Source organism: Dunckerocampus dactyliophorus, chromosome 3 (genome assembly GCF_027744805.1).
Source record: "Dunckerocampus dactyliophorus isolate RoL2022-P2 chromosome 3, RoL_Ddac_1.1, whole genome shotgun sequence".
Taxonomy (NCBI): Eukaryota; Metazoa; Chordata; class Actinopteri; order Syngnathiformes; family Syngnathidae; genus Dunckerocampus; species Dunckerocampus dactyliophorus.
The window spans coordinates 30,426,567-30,444,393 of NC_072821.1; the positions used below are offsets into that span (position 1 = coordinate 30,426,567).

General features: G+C 45.5%; 2 protein-coding genes and 1 pseudogene across 4 annotated transcripts in view; 2 read left to right on the forward strand and 1 right to left on the reverse strand.

The window, feature by feature from the left end:
* Nucleotides 1–1,752, forward strand: part of cars1 (cysteinyl-tRNA synthetase 1) — a 38,114-nt gene extending 36,362 nt beyond the window's left edge. For all 3 annotated transcript variants that reach the window (XM_054769998.1, XM_054770001.1, XM_054769999.1), the window contains one exon: nt 192–1,752. In XM_054769998.1, coding sequence (XP_054625973.1) covers nt 192–317 — 126 coding nt within the window. In that variant the 3' untranslated portion in view covers nt 318–1,752. The remainder of the gene's footprint in view (nt 1–191) is intronic.
* A 1,085-nt stretch (nt 1,753–2,837) lies between these two features.
* Nucleotides 2,838–4,939, reverse strand: LOC129179149 (uncharacterized; annotated as a pseudogene).
* Nucleotides 4,940–12,145: 7,206 nt separating this feature from the next.
* Nucleotides 12,146–17,801, forward strand: ccnb2 (cyclin B2). Its single transcript, XM_054771358.1, has 8 exons — nt 12,146–12,685; nt 12,853–12,963; nt 13,705–13,962; nt 14,041–14,199; nt 14,272–14,508; nt 15,144–15,284; nt 17,316–17,426; nt 17,525–17,801. The coding sequence occupies exons 1-8, from the start codon at nt 12,659–12,661 to the stop codon at nt 17,630–17,632; spliced, it is 1,152 nt and encodes a 383-aa protein (XP_054627333.1). The 5' UTR covers nt 12,146–12,658; the 3' UTR covers nt 17,633–17,801.
* Nucleotides 17,802–17,827: the final 26 nt, after the last annotated feature.

Here is a 17,827-nt window from a genome sequence, read left to right on the forward strand (position 1 = left end):
AGATATTTGATGTCGGCGTTTACATGAAATCCTGTTTTTTCTTTTCAAAGAAAAAAACACTTTTATGCAACTCGAAAATATCCATTTCACTATTAGAATGAATCTGATCATTTGAAAGAATGTTCTACATTTTTGTATTGACTACGGCTTATGATCAGCAACCAACATAACATGTGTCCATCTATCCCCAGGGTTTCCCCACTCATGACGCTGAAGGAAAGGAGCTCAGCAAAGGACAAGCAAAGAAGTTGCGCAAGCTTTTTGACACACAAGAGAAGTTGCACAATGAGTATCTCATGAGCCAAAATGGCAACTAAACCTGACCCTTTACATTCTTAGTCCCTTTTTTTGCCACCTTTTCTTGCCACCTTTTCTTTACTGCTATGAATGCTCTAAAACTGTAGTACACAGTGGGACCCATCTAAGTCGATGTGTGTGGCGTATTGTTAACTTCATCATTATCGCTCAGATATGCGGTTATGTTAAAAATTACTAAAAATAAAGAATGGTTGGAGGGGCAGCATGAAAGGAACTACAACTTTCAGAGCTTCGGCGGTGGACCAAAGGACTTCTCAGCCCGTTCTTTCCATCCCACCTGTCTGAAAATGCACCCATTCACATTTGGCACCAATGGAAGAAAACCATGTCAGCGAGCAAATCCTTTATTAGCGCTCATTCTCTTGATGTCTCAAGTAAATGTGCAAGCAATGGCTAGTTTCGACCATGTTGACAACCGCTTATGTCGGGATGTCGACTTGAACGGGTTCCACTGTACCTACTTGAACATATTTTTGCAAACTGCCTACTGAAATCATGAAGGTTTGACTATACAAAGACTAGATTAGCTAGACGTGTATTGATCCCCTGAGGGAAATTAAGGTTCCAGTAGCAGGAATGAATGAATGACTGAATAAATGACTGTGTGTTATTCGGCACAGCAGAATTAACTTCATTTTGTATAAGAAGCAAGGGCCACACACTATAATCATGACATTTTTATCTGATTTTCACGAGTTGGTTAAGAAGCTCTGCCTTAGACTGCCCGCCACACTGACTTGCAATGAAAACATCCATCCATCCATCCATCCATCCATTTTCTATGCCGCTTCTCCTCATTAGGGTCGCGAGGGTATGCTGGAGCCAATCCAAGCTGACTTCGGGCAACAGGCGGGGTACCCCTAGTCACATATAGACAAACAACCATTCACACTCACATTCATACCTATGGACAATTTAGTGTCACCAATTAATTAATGCCAATTAATGCATGTTTTTGGAATGTGGGAGGAAATTGGAGTACCTGGAGAAAAGCCACCCACGCACGCACGGGGAGAACATGCAAACTCCACACAGAAATGCCCAATGACTCTGACTGTGTGGCCAACATGCTGCCCGCAATGAAAACATCATGTTTTTAAATACATTGGTACCTGAATCAAGTCACAAATGCAAAAGGACAAACGCTCGGTGGCTCAGGATATGAATATACCTAAATTGGGGCAGTGTACATTCATAATATTCATGTTGGTTGTTGCACAGGACTGTTTCTTTGTGCCCAGAAAACAAGAATATGTCTACGTTTTTTTTTTCTTTCTGATGGTTTTCAGCTAGTTTTGCCATCCATTCCTCACTGGAAATAAATCATGTAGTGGCTTTGGTGTAATTTAATGTACCTTTGATTAGTAATTGTAGTAAAATGACTTGTGTAACAACCAGTGTTGTTAAAATCTGAAATAAAGATCATCAACCATTTTCTTTGTATTATCATCATTGAAAAGGGGTCAAAGGACACTATAATGAAGCACAGTGTACTTTAGCTGTCTGCATCCTTGTGAGCCTGACAAGAGCTTTGGACTTGCAGGTATTCGTCTCTGTTAACTTGTTCACTTACTCTGCTGCCGCTAGCTTAATTAAAATGGAAACCAGGTAATACTTGAAGGGTTGGCTGTTTGTGTTCATTGATTTGAAGAAGGCAACAAATGGGTTGAAATAGAAAATACAGGTTTATTCTGAGCTTAGGGTAATTTATTTACAAAGAGCAATGACAACAAGCATCAATGGTCTCAGTAAAAAAAACACTATCCTTGTTCTGACTCCTTTTATCTCCTTCAGTGTGTGGTGATGTCTTACTGAAAAAGTACTGAGTGTCTGGCTTCCTGAAAAAATACCGTGCACGAACAAACGATTTTATATGGCGTTGTCCTTGAGCTGAGTGCAGCTGGTGGTTATCAAGATGATTCTACACAAAGCAACTATGGTTATAAAAATGTCGTTTGAAAACGTCTAAGCTTAGCAGTTGGTAGTAATTTAGTACACAATGCACTGAAACCCCTTCAGTTACTCTAACTGTATTTGTATAAATGTATTAACCCTGTGGAAAAAGCAACAGATTTACTCTTTGAATCGTGAACCTGACGTGGATCACGGGTTCAGTGAGTCGGTAGGTGGACTTGATGCACAAGCGCGAGTTGCTCAGAAGACGTAATGTGAGGGCTGAATCATATGTCGATGTCACTGCCATATTGGATGTGGCAGGAGAAAACGGGGAAGCTGCCTAATTCATGTTCTGTAGGGAATTGTACCAACCGGTTTACAGTTCAAACAAGATCTCACAGGATTACCTGTGACTGGTAAGGCTGGAAAAAATACTTTTGAGTGAATTTGGCCATTATAACATCATTTTGCAAGAACCAGCTTTATTGGCCATGTGTGTGTCACCACACTAGGAATTTGACTCCGGTCAACATTACTCTCCGTTACGTGATATAATACACTTTGAGGTGCAACCTAGACACATTGTCAGTGAACGGGCCTGGCGTCATCGTGTGTTTCGGGTCTTAGGTCCAGACACCCTCTTCCAGGCGACCCAGCCGGGGATGATCAGCCCCCGACTTGTGTCTAGGGAGCAAAACTCTGCCACTCCTCACCCCTTTTAATCCAGAGCCACATAGAAGCTTTCTCAGCAGCTTCCAAGATGTTCTTGATGGCTCTTTATTTCTGCTGCCCACAGATCCCAAAGAGACCCAGGACCCGATATAGTGATTGCCCTGCAAAGCCCCTGCAGCCTACTTCCACAGGCTCGCAGCAGGCCTTCCATCCCTGCCTCTGACATTCCTCCACCAGAGATGCATACTTGGCTCTCTTCCTCTCTTGTGCCTCTACCATCCTGTCTTCCCAGGGGACTGTCAACTCCAAGATCACCACCTGCTTGGTAGCCCCGGACATCAGGACCACGTCTGGCCTGAGTGTGGTCTGGGTAATGATGTCCGGGAACTTCAGCTGCTGTCCTAGGTCGACCAAGAGCTGCCAGTCTCTTGCTGTAGAGAGAAGCCCTCCCTGCGCCCTTGGACGGGGCTGAGGCTTCTCACCAGCACGAACAAAAGCGATGGAGTGCTTTGTGGGATTTTGTGCCTTGCTTGAGGTGATGGCGGTACAGATGGTATCTGCCACTCCTTGCAGGACCTTGTCGTGGCGGCAGCAGTATCGTCCATCCGCCAAGGCCTTGGAGCAGCAGCTCAGAATGTGTTCCATCGAACCCCTCTTTTTGCAGAGCTGACAGGTAGGTGAGTCTGCCAGGCCCCAGGTAAAGAGATTGGACGGGCTCGGGAGGACATCCTAAACTGACTGAACCAAGAACTTGATACGGAATGGATCCGATTTCCACATATCTGCCCAAGTGATCTTCCGGTCAGCAGTCTGTTCCCACTTGGTCCAGGCCCCCTTGCTTGCCCATGCCCACCATCTTGCTGAGGCGAACTTCCTCTTCTTCTGCCCGCACCTCCCCCTGAATGAGATCTCGCCTCTCCTTCCCCCTGGCTTTGGCGTAGGAAGATGTTGGAATGCTACCGAGCCCAGCCCGCCCAGATGCCACCGTGCCCACCAGAATGTTGTGCTGCAGCCTCGCCTCGACTCGGGTGACTGCTTCCTGGGCACGCCACTTCCTTCCTGTTCAGACCTCCACTCCCGCTGAAGAGACCTTAGTGTCAGAGGAGTCTGGGTAGAGCAGGACCTCTCTGGCTCTGGTGACCTTGAACTCCTGTATTTTTGAGCCACCTGCGGAGGAAGTGGTTGATCGTCCTTTCGAAGCTCTCCACGGTGGTAATGGGAATTTCGTAAACCAGAAGAGGCCAGAGAAGACGGGGCAGAATTCCGTGCTGGTAGATCCAAGCCTTGAATTTTCCAGGGAGTCCCGACTTGTCCACGGCAGACAGCCATGCGCTGAGGTCATCAGAGGTTGACTGGCGAGCTGCAGAGTCCTTTAGAATGCTGGTGAAGAGCTTCGCCAAACCTTTCACCGGCTTCTCAGACACGGATGGAATCTCAGTGTCCCCCAGAGCAAAGCGGAACTTGTCTGTCACCTTGCCTTTCCGAAGAACAAGAGACCTGGATTTGGCAGGTTTGAAGCTCAAGAAATTAGCTTTTTGAGCCCTTTAAGGGCCCACCTGCACCCGGGTACTGATGTCGTGGTTACTGTCAGGTCGTCCGTGTAGAATTGGGGGCTGACGGGTCCCAGATCTTGACAAGGGGCCTCTGCACTCCACTTCTGCTGATTTTACTAGCATTGTCATGGCTAACGCAAACAGGGTTACGGAGATGGTACAGCCTGTGATGATGCCCTTCTCAAGACGGTGCCATGCTGATGATGAAGACCCAGATGACACCCTCAGACTAAAGTTGTTGTAATAGTCAAGGATGAGACTCCGGATCTTTTTCTGGGAAATGGTACTTGGTCAGGGACACATCCACTAGCTTGTGCGGGATCGAGCCGTATGCTTTATTGGCCATGTGTGTGTCACCACACTATGAATTTGACTCCGGTCAACATCACTCTCTGTTACAAGTGGCAATGTCAAAAATGTTTCAAAATTGGAAAATCAAGTCTGTGATTAACTCTATCCGATAAAGCATGACTTGAACTTTAATTTGATACCTCATTCACTTCTCTACCCCAAATATTAAAGAAGTTAGAGCAGATTTTGTACCGGAAAATAGTGCCTTTGGTCCCTATTACTTACCACCATTGAGTCAAGACAAAAGCTGTGATCGACCCACGGACCTTGGCAAGTACAACTGTATTACAAAATATACGGGAGGCGACATCGCTTTGACTCCATTTTCAATGGAACCTGCGCTAGGGCGATTATGGCATCACCATCCAGCCAAGCGACTGGATGGCCAAGTCACTTTGAAGTAATAAAAACGGCAAGGTAGCGTATAAGTAAAGTAACTAAGTACATAATACAAGTAAAAATGTCTGTTGAAGTCCAACCTGGCAAGCCTTTACCGCCCGAGGTCTGGATGGTCAAAGTGTCCAAATCTCAAATGAAAAAGGTAAAAAAAAATAAATAAGTTTGTTTATTCTACACACAAACATAGACGACACACCACACTTTTGATGGAACTTAATTAGCCACTTCATTAACTTTTTTATAACTTTTACATAAACTTTTACATAAACTTCAAACATTTGCAAAGTGCTCATTGAACGAGACGATATTAACACACCGTCATGGTCACATATTATAATTATTAGCACACAAAACTTGAAACAACAAACAAATGTTCAAAACATTTACCACCTTGTTTACTGAACATCAGAGACGTAGAGGTTGATGCCAGTGTCAGGGGCTAAGCAAAAATGCCTCCCCCCTCCCAGGGGACCTTAGCAAAAGGTGGGCAGATTGATCCAAATGTCGATGTTATCCATACCATCCATCCATCCATCCATCTTCTACCGCTTATCCGAGATCGGGTCACGGGGGTAACAGCCTAAGCAGGGAGGCCCAGATTTTCCTCTCCCCGGCCACTTCGTCCAGCTCCTCCCGGCGGATCCCGAGGCGTTCCCAGGCCAGTTGGGAAACATAGTCTCTCCAACGTGTCCTGGGTCTTCCCCGAGGCCTTTTACCGGTCGGACTTGCCCTGAACACCTCCCCAGGGAGGCGTCCGGGAGGCATCCTGACCAGATGCCCAAGCCACCTCATCTGGCTCCTCTCAATGCGGAGGAGCAGCGGTTCTACTCCGAGTCTCTCCCGGATGACAGTGCTTCTCACCCTATCTCTAAGGGAGAGCCCAGCCACCCTACGGAGAAAACTCATTTCGGCCGCTTGTACCCACGATCTTGTCCTTTCGGTCATTACCCAAAGCTCATGACCATAGGTGAGGGTAGGAACGTAGATCGACCAGTAAATTGAGAGCTTTGCCTTTTGGCTTAGCTCTCTCTTCACCACAACAGACCGATGTAGAGTCTGCATCACTGCAGACGCCGCACCAATTCGCTTATCGATCTTGCGTTCCATCCTTCCCTCACACGTGAATAAGACCCCAAGGTACCTAAATTCCTCCACTTGGGACAGGATCTCATCCCCGACCTGGAGATGGCATTCCACCCTTTTCCGGGCGAGAACCATGGACTCGGACTTGGAGGTGCTGATTCTCATCCCGGCCGCTTCGCACTCGGCTGCGAACCGATCCAGTGAAAGTTGAAGTTCACGGCTTGATGAAGCCAGCAGGACCACATCATCTGCAAAAAGCAGAGATTCAATCCTGCAGCCACCAAACCGGAACCCCTCAACGCCCTGGCTGCACCTAGAAATTCTGTCCATAAAAATAATGAACAGAATTGGTGACAAAGGGCAGCCCTGGCGGAGTCCAACCTTCACTGGAAACGGGTCCGACTTACTGCCGGCAATGCGAACCAAACTGACACCGGTCATACAGGGAACGAACAGCTTGAATTAGCTGGTCCGATACCCCATACTCCCGGAGTACTCCCCACAAAATTCCTCGAGGAACACGGTCGAATGCCTTCTCCAAGTCCACAAAACACATGTAGACTGGTTGGGCAAACTCCCATGCACCCTCAAGGACCCTGCTGAGAGTGTAGAGCTGGTCCACAGTTCCACGACGAGGACGAAAACCACACTGCTCCTCCTGAATCCGAGATTCAACTATCCGGCGGAACCTCCTCTGCAGAACCCCTGAATAGACCTTACCAGTGTGATTCCATGATAGTTGGAACACACCCTCCGGTCCCCCTTCTTAAAAAGGGGAACCACCACCCCGGTCTGCCAATCCAGAGGCACTGCCCCCGATGTCCATGCGATGCTGCAGAGTCGTGTCAACCAAGACATGCCTGCAGCATCCATGGCCTTAAGGAACTCCGGGCGGATCTCATCCACCCCCGGGGCCCTGCCGCCGAGGAGCTTTTTGACAACCTCAGCAACCTCAGCCCCAGAGATAGGAGAGCCCACCGTGGAGTCCCCAGGCTCTGCTTCCTCATAGGAAGACGTGTCGGTGGGATTGAGGAGGTCTTTGAAGTATTCTTTCCACCGATCCACAACATCCCGAGTTGAGGTCAGCAGCACACCATCCCCACCATACACGGTGTTGACTGTGCACTGCTTCCCCCTCCGCAGACGCCGGTCCAGAATCTCTTCGAAGCCGTCCGGAAGTCATTCTCCATGGCTTCTCCAAACTCCTCCCATGTCCGAGTTTTTGCCTCAGCGACTGCCAGAGTCGCAGACCGCTTGGCCTGCCGATACCTGTCAGCTGCTTCCGGAGTCCCATGAGCCAAAAAGGCCCGATAGGACTCCTTCTTCATCTTCCGGGCATCCCTCACCACTGGTGTCCACCAACGGGTTCTGGGATTACCGCCACGACAGGCACCAACCACCTTACGGCCACAGCTCCGATCAGCTGCCTCGACAATAGAGGCACGGAACATGGCCCATTCAGACTCAATGTCCGCCACCTCCCTCGGAACATGGTCGAAGCTCTCCCGGAGGTGGGAGTTGAAACTCCTTCTGACAGGGGACTCTGCCAGTCGTTCCCAGCAGACCCTCACAATACATTTGGGCCTGCCAGGTCTGACCGGCATCCCCACCATCGGAGCCAACTTACCACCGGGTGGTGATCAGTTGACAGCTCCGCCCCTCTCTTCACCCGAGTGTCCAAAACATATGGCCGCAAGTCCGATGATACGACCACAAAGTCAATCATGGAAGTGCGGCCTAGGGTGTCCTGGTGCCAAGTGCACATGTGGACACCCTTATGCTTGAACATTGTGTTTGTTATCGACAATCTGTGACGAGCACAGAAGTCCAATAACAAAGCACCGCTCGGGTTCAGATCAGGGGGGCCGTTCCTCCCGATCACGCCTCTCCAGGTCTCACTGTCGCTGCCAACGTGAGCATTGAAGTCCCCCAGCAGCACAAGGGAATTGCCTGAGGGAGCACTCTCCAGTACTTCCTCTAGAGACTCCAAAAAAGGTGGGTATTCTGAACTGCTGTTTGGCGCATAAGCACAAACAACAGTCAGGACCCGTCCCCCCACTCGAAGGCGGAGGGAAACTACCCTCTCGTTCACCGGGTTAAACTCCAACATGCCGGCCACAAGCCGGGGCGCAACAAGAATTGCCACCCCTGCCCGTCGCCTCTCACTGCTGGCAACGCCAGAGTGGAACAAGGTCCAACCCCTCTCAAGAGGACTAGTTCCAGAGCCCTTGCTGTGCGTTGAGGTGAGTCCGACTATATCTAGCCGGAACTTCTCAACCTCATGCACCAGCTCAGGCTCTTTCCCTACCAGAGAGGTGACATTCCATGTCCCTAGAGCTAGTTTCTGTAGCTGAGGATTGGACCGCCAAGGTCCCCGCCTTCGGCTGTCACCCAGCTCACTCTGCACCCGACCCCTTTGGCCCCTGCCATGAGTGGTGAGCTCATTGGAGGGGGGACCCACGTTGTCTCGTCAGGCTGTGCCCGGCCGGGCCCCATGGGCGTAGGCCCGGCCACCAGACGCTCGCCATCGTGCCCCTCCTTCAGGCCTGGCTCCAGGGGGGGGCCCCGGTGACCCGCGTCCGGGCAAGGGAAAACGTGGTCCAATGTTTTTTATCATCATAGAGGTCTATTGAGCTACTATTTGTCTGGTCCCTCACCTAGGACCTGTTTGTCGTGGGTGACCCTACCAGGGGCATAGAAACCCCAGACAACTTAGCTCCTAGGATCATCGGGACACGCAAACTCCTCCACCACGATAAGGTGGTAGCTCAGGGAGGAGGTTATCCATACCAGTATCGTATTAATACAAGAGGGATGAGATTGATGGTTTTTTTCAATTCTCTTCTCTCTCTTCTCTCACAAATATAAAGTATTTTTTGTAATATTTATATACATTCTTGATCAAAATGGGAAGACCAGCACCACCAGGCTCTCGCAGGCCTTCAGGCACATGACCATGATGCAGGCGTTCCTGTGCAGTGACCTCCTCCAACTCTGCCTGCGCCTTTTCTACGTTCGCATGCACACCTTTAGATGGCGCTAATCAGCAACTAAGCCCTTTGTGTGTGTGAGAGTGAGGTGATGGCAGGTGCGGGCGGTCAGCTCCTTCAGATCCAATAGGAATTGATCCTGCGTGCGTCAAAGTCGCAGACGACGCCCTGTGAGTTCTCTCGCCCGCTCTGCTCATAAGTTCTGGTAATCACTGTTGCCAACTTTTCAGTAAGAAAAGTGGCTCCAGGCTGTCCTAGAAGTCGCTAGATGGCGTCATTGCCTCATTGACATATTTGCATATGTTGTAAAATGCTGTAGGAAAAAAGCATAACCTCGTAGGAGAGACCAAAAAAAGTGAGTAAAAGCACCTTAATTACGTTTAGAACTACAAATAAGCTCCTGGGTTTTTAATTTAAAAAACTGTCCATTTCATCAAGATAAAATAACTTATTTTTTCCCGGCCAGCGCCTCTCAAAGTTCTCCCATCACACGTTGGCTGAGAATTTTTTTTTTTTTTTTTAATTAGCGCAACTGAACAGCGAATAACAGGTTGTGCTGTTTATTCTATGGCTCACATTAACATGACTCAGTGTGGTGCGTGAGTAGCACACTCTACTGGCAAATATGTGTAATAGCAAGTCATTTGCACTTTCAATGCCTAGAGTTCTACATCATGGCTTTTGACTGCCTTTGGGCGGGGCGGGCCTGTCAACAGCACCTGCCGATGCTCGGTGAGAACACAAAATGCAGAATACTACGTGCTGTCACCACCAACGACGCCTTGGCGCTTTTGAGAAAATGTCAAGGGGGGTTGGAATGTCGCCAGATCTAGCGACAAAAATCGCAAAATTGGCAACACTGCTGGTAGTGACCTTTTGATGTCTGGTCTTCCTCATGCTTGTTCCAATCGACCCCTCGCCATACTGCCCCCGGCTGGACAGAAAATACTCGCTTTACTCTTTCTCCTCCTCACAGCTCAATTGGTGACGAAAGGGAGACCAGGAAATCCTGCCAGCATCCAAGGTCATGACCTTAACTTGATGTATCATTAGGAATAGTCTTTTCACTCAGTGTGAGTTCAACTGAACACACTTTCCTCTCCCGCAGAGGGTCACCATGATGGACAGCAACACGACCACGTTCCGCTACGCCTCAGTTCCTAGAGCTGGAGAGGAATGGCTGTGGTCCGTCACCAAAACTGGTGCCGGGGAAAGCAGCAGCACACGGACCCGCACCACCGGGAACTGCAGACTCATTGGAAAGATGAGCCACTTCATCTTTTAAAATGTTCACGTTTCTTGTAAATAGTTCAACTTAGCCGTATGAAAACGTATACATAGTAATAACTATTACAGTAAAAAAAAAAAAAAAAGTCAATAACTCTTAAAGAGTTGATATTGTCACGAGGTGGCGAGTGTTTGTAATGGATTCCAAGGCAGACAGCACAACAAGAGTTCCGTGTAACAAAAAATGATTTATTAAAAGTACAAACAAACAAGATATCAATGTCCATGAAAAAGGTACACAACACAAAATCACCGGCTCAAGTCACGGGAAAAAGGAAAAACTAAGTACTAACAAAAACCCCCCCCACTGCAAACACGAATAGCAGGGAAAAAAGGGTGGAACAAAAAATCACTATCATCAAAAGGAGATAGGAACAATACTAACAACTCGGTAACAAAAACCTAAATGCACAACAGCCACTGCAAACGGCAGGAAAAAGAAAACAAGAAATGCAACCACTACTCACAGTAGGAACGAGGTACGACCAGAGCTAGGGAAAGCGTACAGAACAAACCGGTAGGCAAGGGAATCAGGTGTGCAGGAGAAGACGCTCTGGCAACTAAGGGAGGTTCAGCTTGCTGCACGGTCTAAATAGTCCAGCCTAATTTGCTACAGGTGTGCGTGCTCCACCTCAGATGGCTGAGTGTGCTGTAACAGAAATACCCATTAGGTGGCAGCAGAGTAGCACACTCACTCATGACAGATATTTTTAATTTCACTGCTGTTATTTTTACACATTCATATTAATTGCTATCTAACCTATTAAATGAAAATAAACATACAAAATGACAGTACTGTAATAACATTTACCCATATACAGCACATGGCATTTGCTCAGGTGCTTTCTGAAGCCTGAAGAGTCAAATATGGTAATACACAGGTGAAAATCCTTTGAGCTGTTCAGTTTGTCATTAAAGATTCTCTCAAAATTCCCATTTCATATCTCGGTCCACTTGCAGGTGAACTCTGATGCAGTTCGGTTTCATATGGATTACTTCAAACCGGATGTATTTTTTATGTGTGCTTAATGAAAAGAAGTATTTGAAATATTTGTCATTTTGAATCCTTGATTTGTTCCCGCCTGGGACTTGTTCGCACTCTTGTGGTAAAAGCTAACATTGCACCTTGTCGACCATACTGTGCAGTTAATTGAGATGGAGAGGCAAAATCGTGTACTCTATTAGTGTGTGTACAACAATATACAACAAGAATACTACTATACAGCTCAATACACGAGTTTCACGCATCTTTTGGCGATGTTTTCTTCTCATCTTGGATGATCCAAAGCCCACATTTTAATCCATCTAATGCATCGATCCCCAACCACTGGCCTGTGGCACATTATTGCGTTGCGAGAAATGATCCAAGTTCACTTAACTGGTCTGAAAATAATTTATTTGCTACGAATAATGTATCTTTGTTCATCTACATACAGTGATAGGCATGAAAATGAAATGCTTTTCCACTCGAGGAAGTTAGCCATTTTAGCCTAAATTGCTTGAAACTAACATAAACATTGGATGGCTAGAATAGATAAATACAAAGTATATTGCAGGTAAATGTCTAAAATATTTATTATGTATTTTTTTTTTCAAACTGAGGGTCAATTGTCAGGTGCCCCGTGAACACATCGCGTCATCAATGCGCAGGTCACGTGACATGCTGGTAAAGGAGCCAGGCCTGGGTCTGGTCTCTACCAGTGATAGGAAACTTGATTCCTTGTACTGACTCTAGTTCTTATGTCTAATAAGTTATGAGTTACTCAATCGGGTACTCGATTCACTCGAGTCACCCGACACATAAACTCACACATGCACAGAAATGTCCCTCATCCTGACATATTCCATCTAAATTTCAATATGAAAGCTCAGTTATTTGTAATAAGCGTCCACGCTTTTGTTTAATGGCTACCCTTAACCCCTTACTTTTAACCAATCCGTAGCGGCCTATTGAAGCATTGTCCAATCAAAATTGACTCTGCGATATTTGAATGCTGCGCATGCGCCGTGAGGTACTTGTGGCTCTCAGGGTTCGTCTTTCGTCTTATCAGCTGCTTCTGCTTCAGTTTTTACCCCCCACTTTTACCTTTTGTTCATTTAAATTGAATCATGTCGTCTGTGCATGCTCCGGCTGCGGTGAGTATATTTTACATGTTTCACTTTCATGGCGTCAGACTAGCTAGTTTATGTCGAACAATGCAAACTTGTCGCTGTTTTTCTTGCTTTAGTTGAGTTGCTGGTCTTTTGACTTAAAATAGTCCTAAGTGCACGATGGGCTATGCGTGAAACTGTTTGTTTTTCAGATGGTTCCAGTCGCTGAGAATCCCATCAAGGGTAAAAGCACATTTGGGTCACGGAGGGCTGCCCTAGGAGAGATTACAAATTGTCCTGGGGCAGCAGTCGTCGTCACTAAGGTAACTAATGTTTCTTGACATCTATAGTGTGTGTGTTTTTAATCTTTGTTTCGACCCACGTGACTGGCCTTCATTAACTTATAGTGCAGTTCCAACACACACTCACACACACACCACGCTGATAGAATAACTGTCAGGCCTCTCGTTCTCCTCAGAAACTACTGTATTTTCCTCTCTTCCCTTTCCCGTATTTTGACTTTCATGAAGGGGAGAAAACCGCTGTTTTGTCGGAGCAGCACAGTTCGGGTCCCCTCGGTAACACTCGACCAACATTGGCGTAATAAAGCACATAGCCGGAGAGTCCGGCCTTCAAAATAAAAGCACGCTAGTGAAAACACTGTTGCGCCCTCATTTTCGTGAAGTGTTTCCTTTTTATTTTTAGAATGCAGATGTTGACACTTCCGGTTGATAAATAATCCTAAAAGGCCATACTGCATTTAGAGATTGTAATGCTCTGTTTTGATTAAACAATATCGTAAAGGTTATTGTAGCTTGAACACCCCACCCTTCCGCAAGTTTTCCGCAAGTCGTTCACTCATTCCTTTATAATGTTAGCTAAATATAGGAAATTAGGTAACATGCCAGTAATTGCAACTGTTACAGTAACGCGGGACACAGCATTGGTCTGCCCAGGGCGTCATTTAAGCCTGGAACCACCACTGTGTGTAAACCCTGTGGAAAAATCAACAGATCTGGTCCTTGCCTCAATTCACTAACTGCAGATTACTTTGTCTCTTCCAGAAGGGACAGACCAGAGCCTGTAGAGCTCAGAAAGCTAAAGTTCAGCCAGTCCAGGTTCAAGCTCCAGCAGACCCACTTCCCCCAGTTGCTGAGGCGTTGGCTGATGTGTCCATGAAGGAGGAAGAGGAGCAGGAACTGTGCCAAGCTTTCTCGGACGCAATGCTCCCCGTACATGATGTTGACGAGGATGATGGTGACCTGCCACAGCTCTGCTCGGAATATGTGAAAGAAATCTACAGATATCTGCACCAGCTGGAGGTCATCACCCCACCTATGCCTGCCTTGTTACAAAATGGAACAATGATGCTGAGTTTGGTGTTGCTGCTCTTCGCACAGGTGCAGCAGCCCATACACTCAAACTACATGAAGGGTTACGAAATCACGGATCGCATGCGAGCGCTTCTCATCGACTGGATGGTCCAGGTTCATTCCAGCTTCCAGCTGCTGCAGGAGACCTTGTACCTCTCAGTCGCTGTCCTCGATCGTTTTCTCCAGGTAGGAACGCCTCGATTTTGTTTTTATTCGACTTCAAGAGAATGTGAACCCTGAGTCCTGATGCATCTGCAGGCCCAGCCCGTTTCTCGCAGAAAGCTGCAGCTGGTTGGCGTGACTGCGATGCTGGTTGCCTGCAAGTACGAGGAGATGTATGCCCCGGAGGTGGGAGACTTCGCCTACATCACAGACAACGCCTTCACCAAGGCTCAGATTTTGGAGATGGAGCAGCTGGTTCTGAAGACGCTCAACTTCCAGCTGGGCCGTCCTCTGCCGCTGCACTTCCTCAGGAGAGCTTCAAAAGTGTCGAATGTGAGATTTATGTTCAAATATTTCAACTTATTAAATTTTAATTTCATAATGACTATATGCCCACATTTCCCCAACTTAATGACATAATTTTGTAAATTACAATTTATTTATTTTTTCCTCATATCACCACTTTTTCAACTATTCTACTAACTTTTTCAACTATTCTACTAAAATTACATTATTTTTCCTCCATAAAATTGTGCAGCTGTTTTTCTGTCTCCCAACTATTTAAACTTCTTTGTAAATTTTCTTGCAATATTCCCATATTTTGACTTTACTACCATATGACTTATGGTCCTTTTTCAAAATTACAACTTTTTGTTTCTCATATTACAACTTTTAAAAAAAAATCTTTCAACTTTATGCTACTAAAAATGACATTTTTCCTCATTACATTATTCTTGTAAAATTACAATTTTTATTTCTCAATGTTTTTGACTTTTTAATTTTTTTTTTTTTTAAATGCAGATGTTTCTTAGGCTGCACTTTAAGCACTCCTAATGTAGACCTTTTTTGACGCTGTCAACAACCCCCTCATTTAAATGCCCTTCACTCGACCAGTTCAGACTTTCAGTGCTGATGAAAGTTGCTGATAATTGGCTGACATGGGTGCATGTGGATCCCCCCCCCGGCAGTCTGACACAGCGAGACACATGCTGGCCAAGTATCTGATGGAGCTGACTCTTATCGACTACGACATGGTGCACTATCGCCCCTCTGAGATTGCTGCTGCAGCTCTGTGCCTTGCCCAACTGCTGCTGAACAGACTGCCTTGGGTGAGTGTGGCCATCTTGTTCATGTGACTCTCCAGGGGTCTGGCTTCATCTGTGTGTTAAGAGTTCTGATTTTTTTTTTTTTTTTTTTTTTGACATGAAGTGGTATGATGATATCCCCATCATGATATATTGATATCATTGTATCATGATATCCCCCAGACCGCTTCGATGCAAAAGAGTGAAAGTGACAGCTACACTAGAGTGATATTGTCAAGTAAGAAAATGTGCGGACTTGGGCTATAACAAGAATGCATCTGAATTGCCCAATATACTCATCCTCCTTCGAACTGAAGATTCAATTGCAAGGTAGGAATGACACAGGAAATACGGCAGGGCGGCATGACGGAGATTGACTGACTGTTGACCATTGTCTATCAGGACGCAGAAAACAATGGGCGGTGCAGACAGACAAGAGAGGGAAGAGAGACACTCAACTTCCCACAATGTAATTATTTTTAAACGGCCAGGCACAGCCCTGTAACAACGTACATACGATGTAGTAAAAATAAAGAACTAAAGAAAAAGACTGAAACGGCGACTCCGTGAAAGGTGAACCACGATGGAACACCAATGTGACTGAAGCCTTTAATGTCTAACATGCACTTAAAATGTTTTAAATTTAGTTTTTGAAAGGGCTTAAATGTATCAACATTTTATGTAAAACAAATTCAGTCTTAAATGTTTAAATTTGAGGACGTTATAACTACAAAATGGAGCTAAGGTTCATGTGCAGCTCGGTCAGCACAACCAGTACGGCATGTGGATTTCAGTTTGTGTTTTCTTTTGCCAGTATGGATGCGAAATTGGTCTTAAGTTTAATCATAAACTTAATGTCTTTTTTTATTATTATTATTATTTTTTTTTAATTAGATATCTAATTTCGCAACATTATCATTGGAGTTATCGCTATATTACCCAGCATGCCTTTCGGGCACTTTGTAAATAACTTAAGACTGTAACGCTCAACCACAAAGTGACATTTCAATTAACTTTTCAGTTACATGTGTTTTTCGTTGTCGGACCAGGGCTACATACTGAAAAATGTAAGCATGCAAGGGCCACTTTGTCAAAGTTGCTTGTTTCAAGGGAAAAAAACTGCACCTCAGCTTTGGAATGTTGGTGAAAGTGTATTGGTATGAACTTTTATTGTGTGTGTGTTTTTTTTTTTTTTTTTTCTCTTTCAAATGTTTCATTTTGTGGTTGAATAGAGCCTATTTATGAAATTATGCATAAGCTAATTTTACGCTTTTTATTATTTTTATTTTATCTATTTTTTTAATACACTTTTATACTTATTTTATACTTTTTTAAGCATAAAGATGGCTAAATGAGTTAAAGTACAAATGGTCACTCGGCGGCAGTATTGTGATATAGAGACAATAGCCACTGCAGGAAGTACTGTCACCGTCCAGAAAATGGAATTAAAAGGAACAAAATAAACTTCCAATGCTAACGTATGTTTAATCTACTATATTGGGTAATAGAAGTCTAAAGGTGACCTATAGGGGTGTTGTTTCATGTCTAGAGGGCTCTTTAAAACAATGTTTAGAAGGTCAAACAGGTTTTTATGCTGTAACTACGAAATATTCCATTTATAAATAAGGAATCCTACTTTGTGGAAATTCACTTATCACAGTTGAGTCTGGAACCGATAAACGCTGTAAGTGAGCAATTGCTGTTTATAAAGCGCTGAGGTGCTTCTCACGAGTTACATTGCCATCTACTGGATGGAGTTGTAACCACAAGCCACTCAGGCAGTTCTTTTTATAATGTGATTGCGTGAGGGCGAGCAAATGGTGACCAAATCCTTCTGTGGCGGTCCAAATTTAATCATGGCAAGCAGTTACGTGTGTGTGTGTGTGTGTGTGTGTGTGTGTGTGTGTAATTTTAGAGGCATTAAGGTTTTAGAATTTCAAAATTAGGCTTTGAGAGCTTTTTACGGGTGCAATCCAAGACAACCCTTAATAGCTGGGATCTACTTGAATCATTTTTTTCCCCCCTGCTAGAAAGTGTTTTTCTCTCCCTTGTCAGTCTAGCACACAGCAGCATTACTCCACGTACGATGAGGCCCACTTGAAGACCATCATGCAGCACATGGCCAAGAATGTGGTGATGGTGAACGAGGGGAAAACAAAGTTCCAGGTGAGCCAGCCGGAGAGCCCAAACGTTAAGGCAGACGAGGGGAAGCGCGGTGTGAAAGTTGTACTTTTTTTTTTTTTTTTTTTTTTTGGGCTCTGCAGGCTGTCAGGAACAAGTACTCCAGCAGTAAGCTGATGAAGATCAGTCTCATTCCTCAGCTGAAGTCCACGCTCATCTGCAACATGGCAGCTGCTGTCCATGATTCTTGAATCCTTGGCTGCGAGAATTTGTTCCACTTCCATTTGCACTTTATTTTAATTTCATTCTTTTTAATGTTTTATGATTCTTTTTATTCCAAACATTGTAGTTTTGTTCATTTATGTTTGCACGTTTTATGCCACCATGTTTGGTTTCTTATTAAAAGTCTTTGCGCAGGAATTCACTGAAACCTGTTTTTGTAGTTC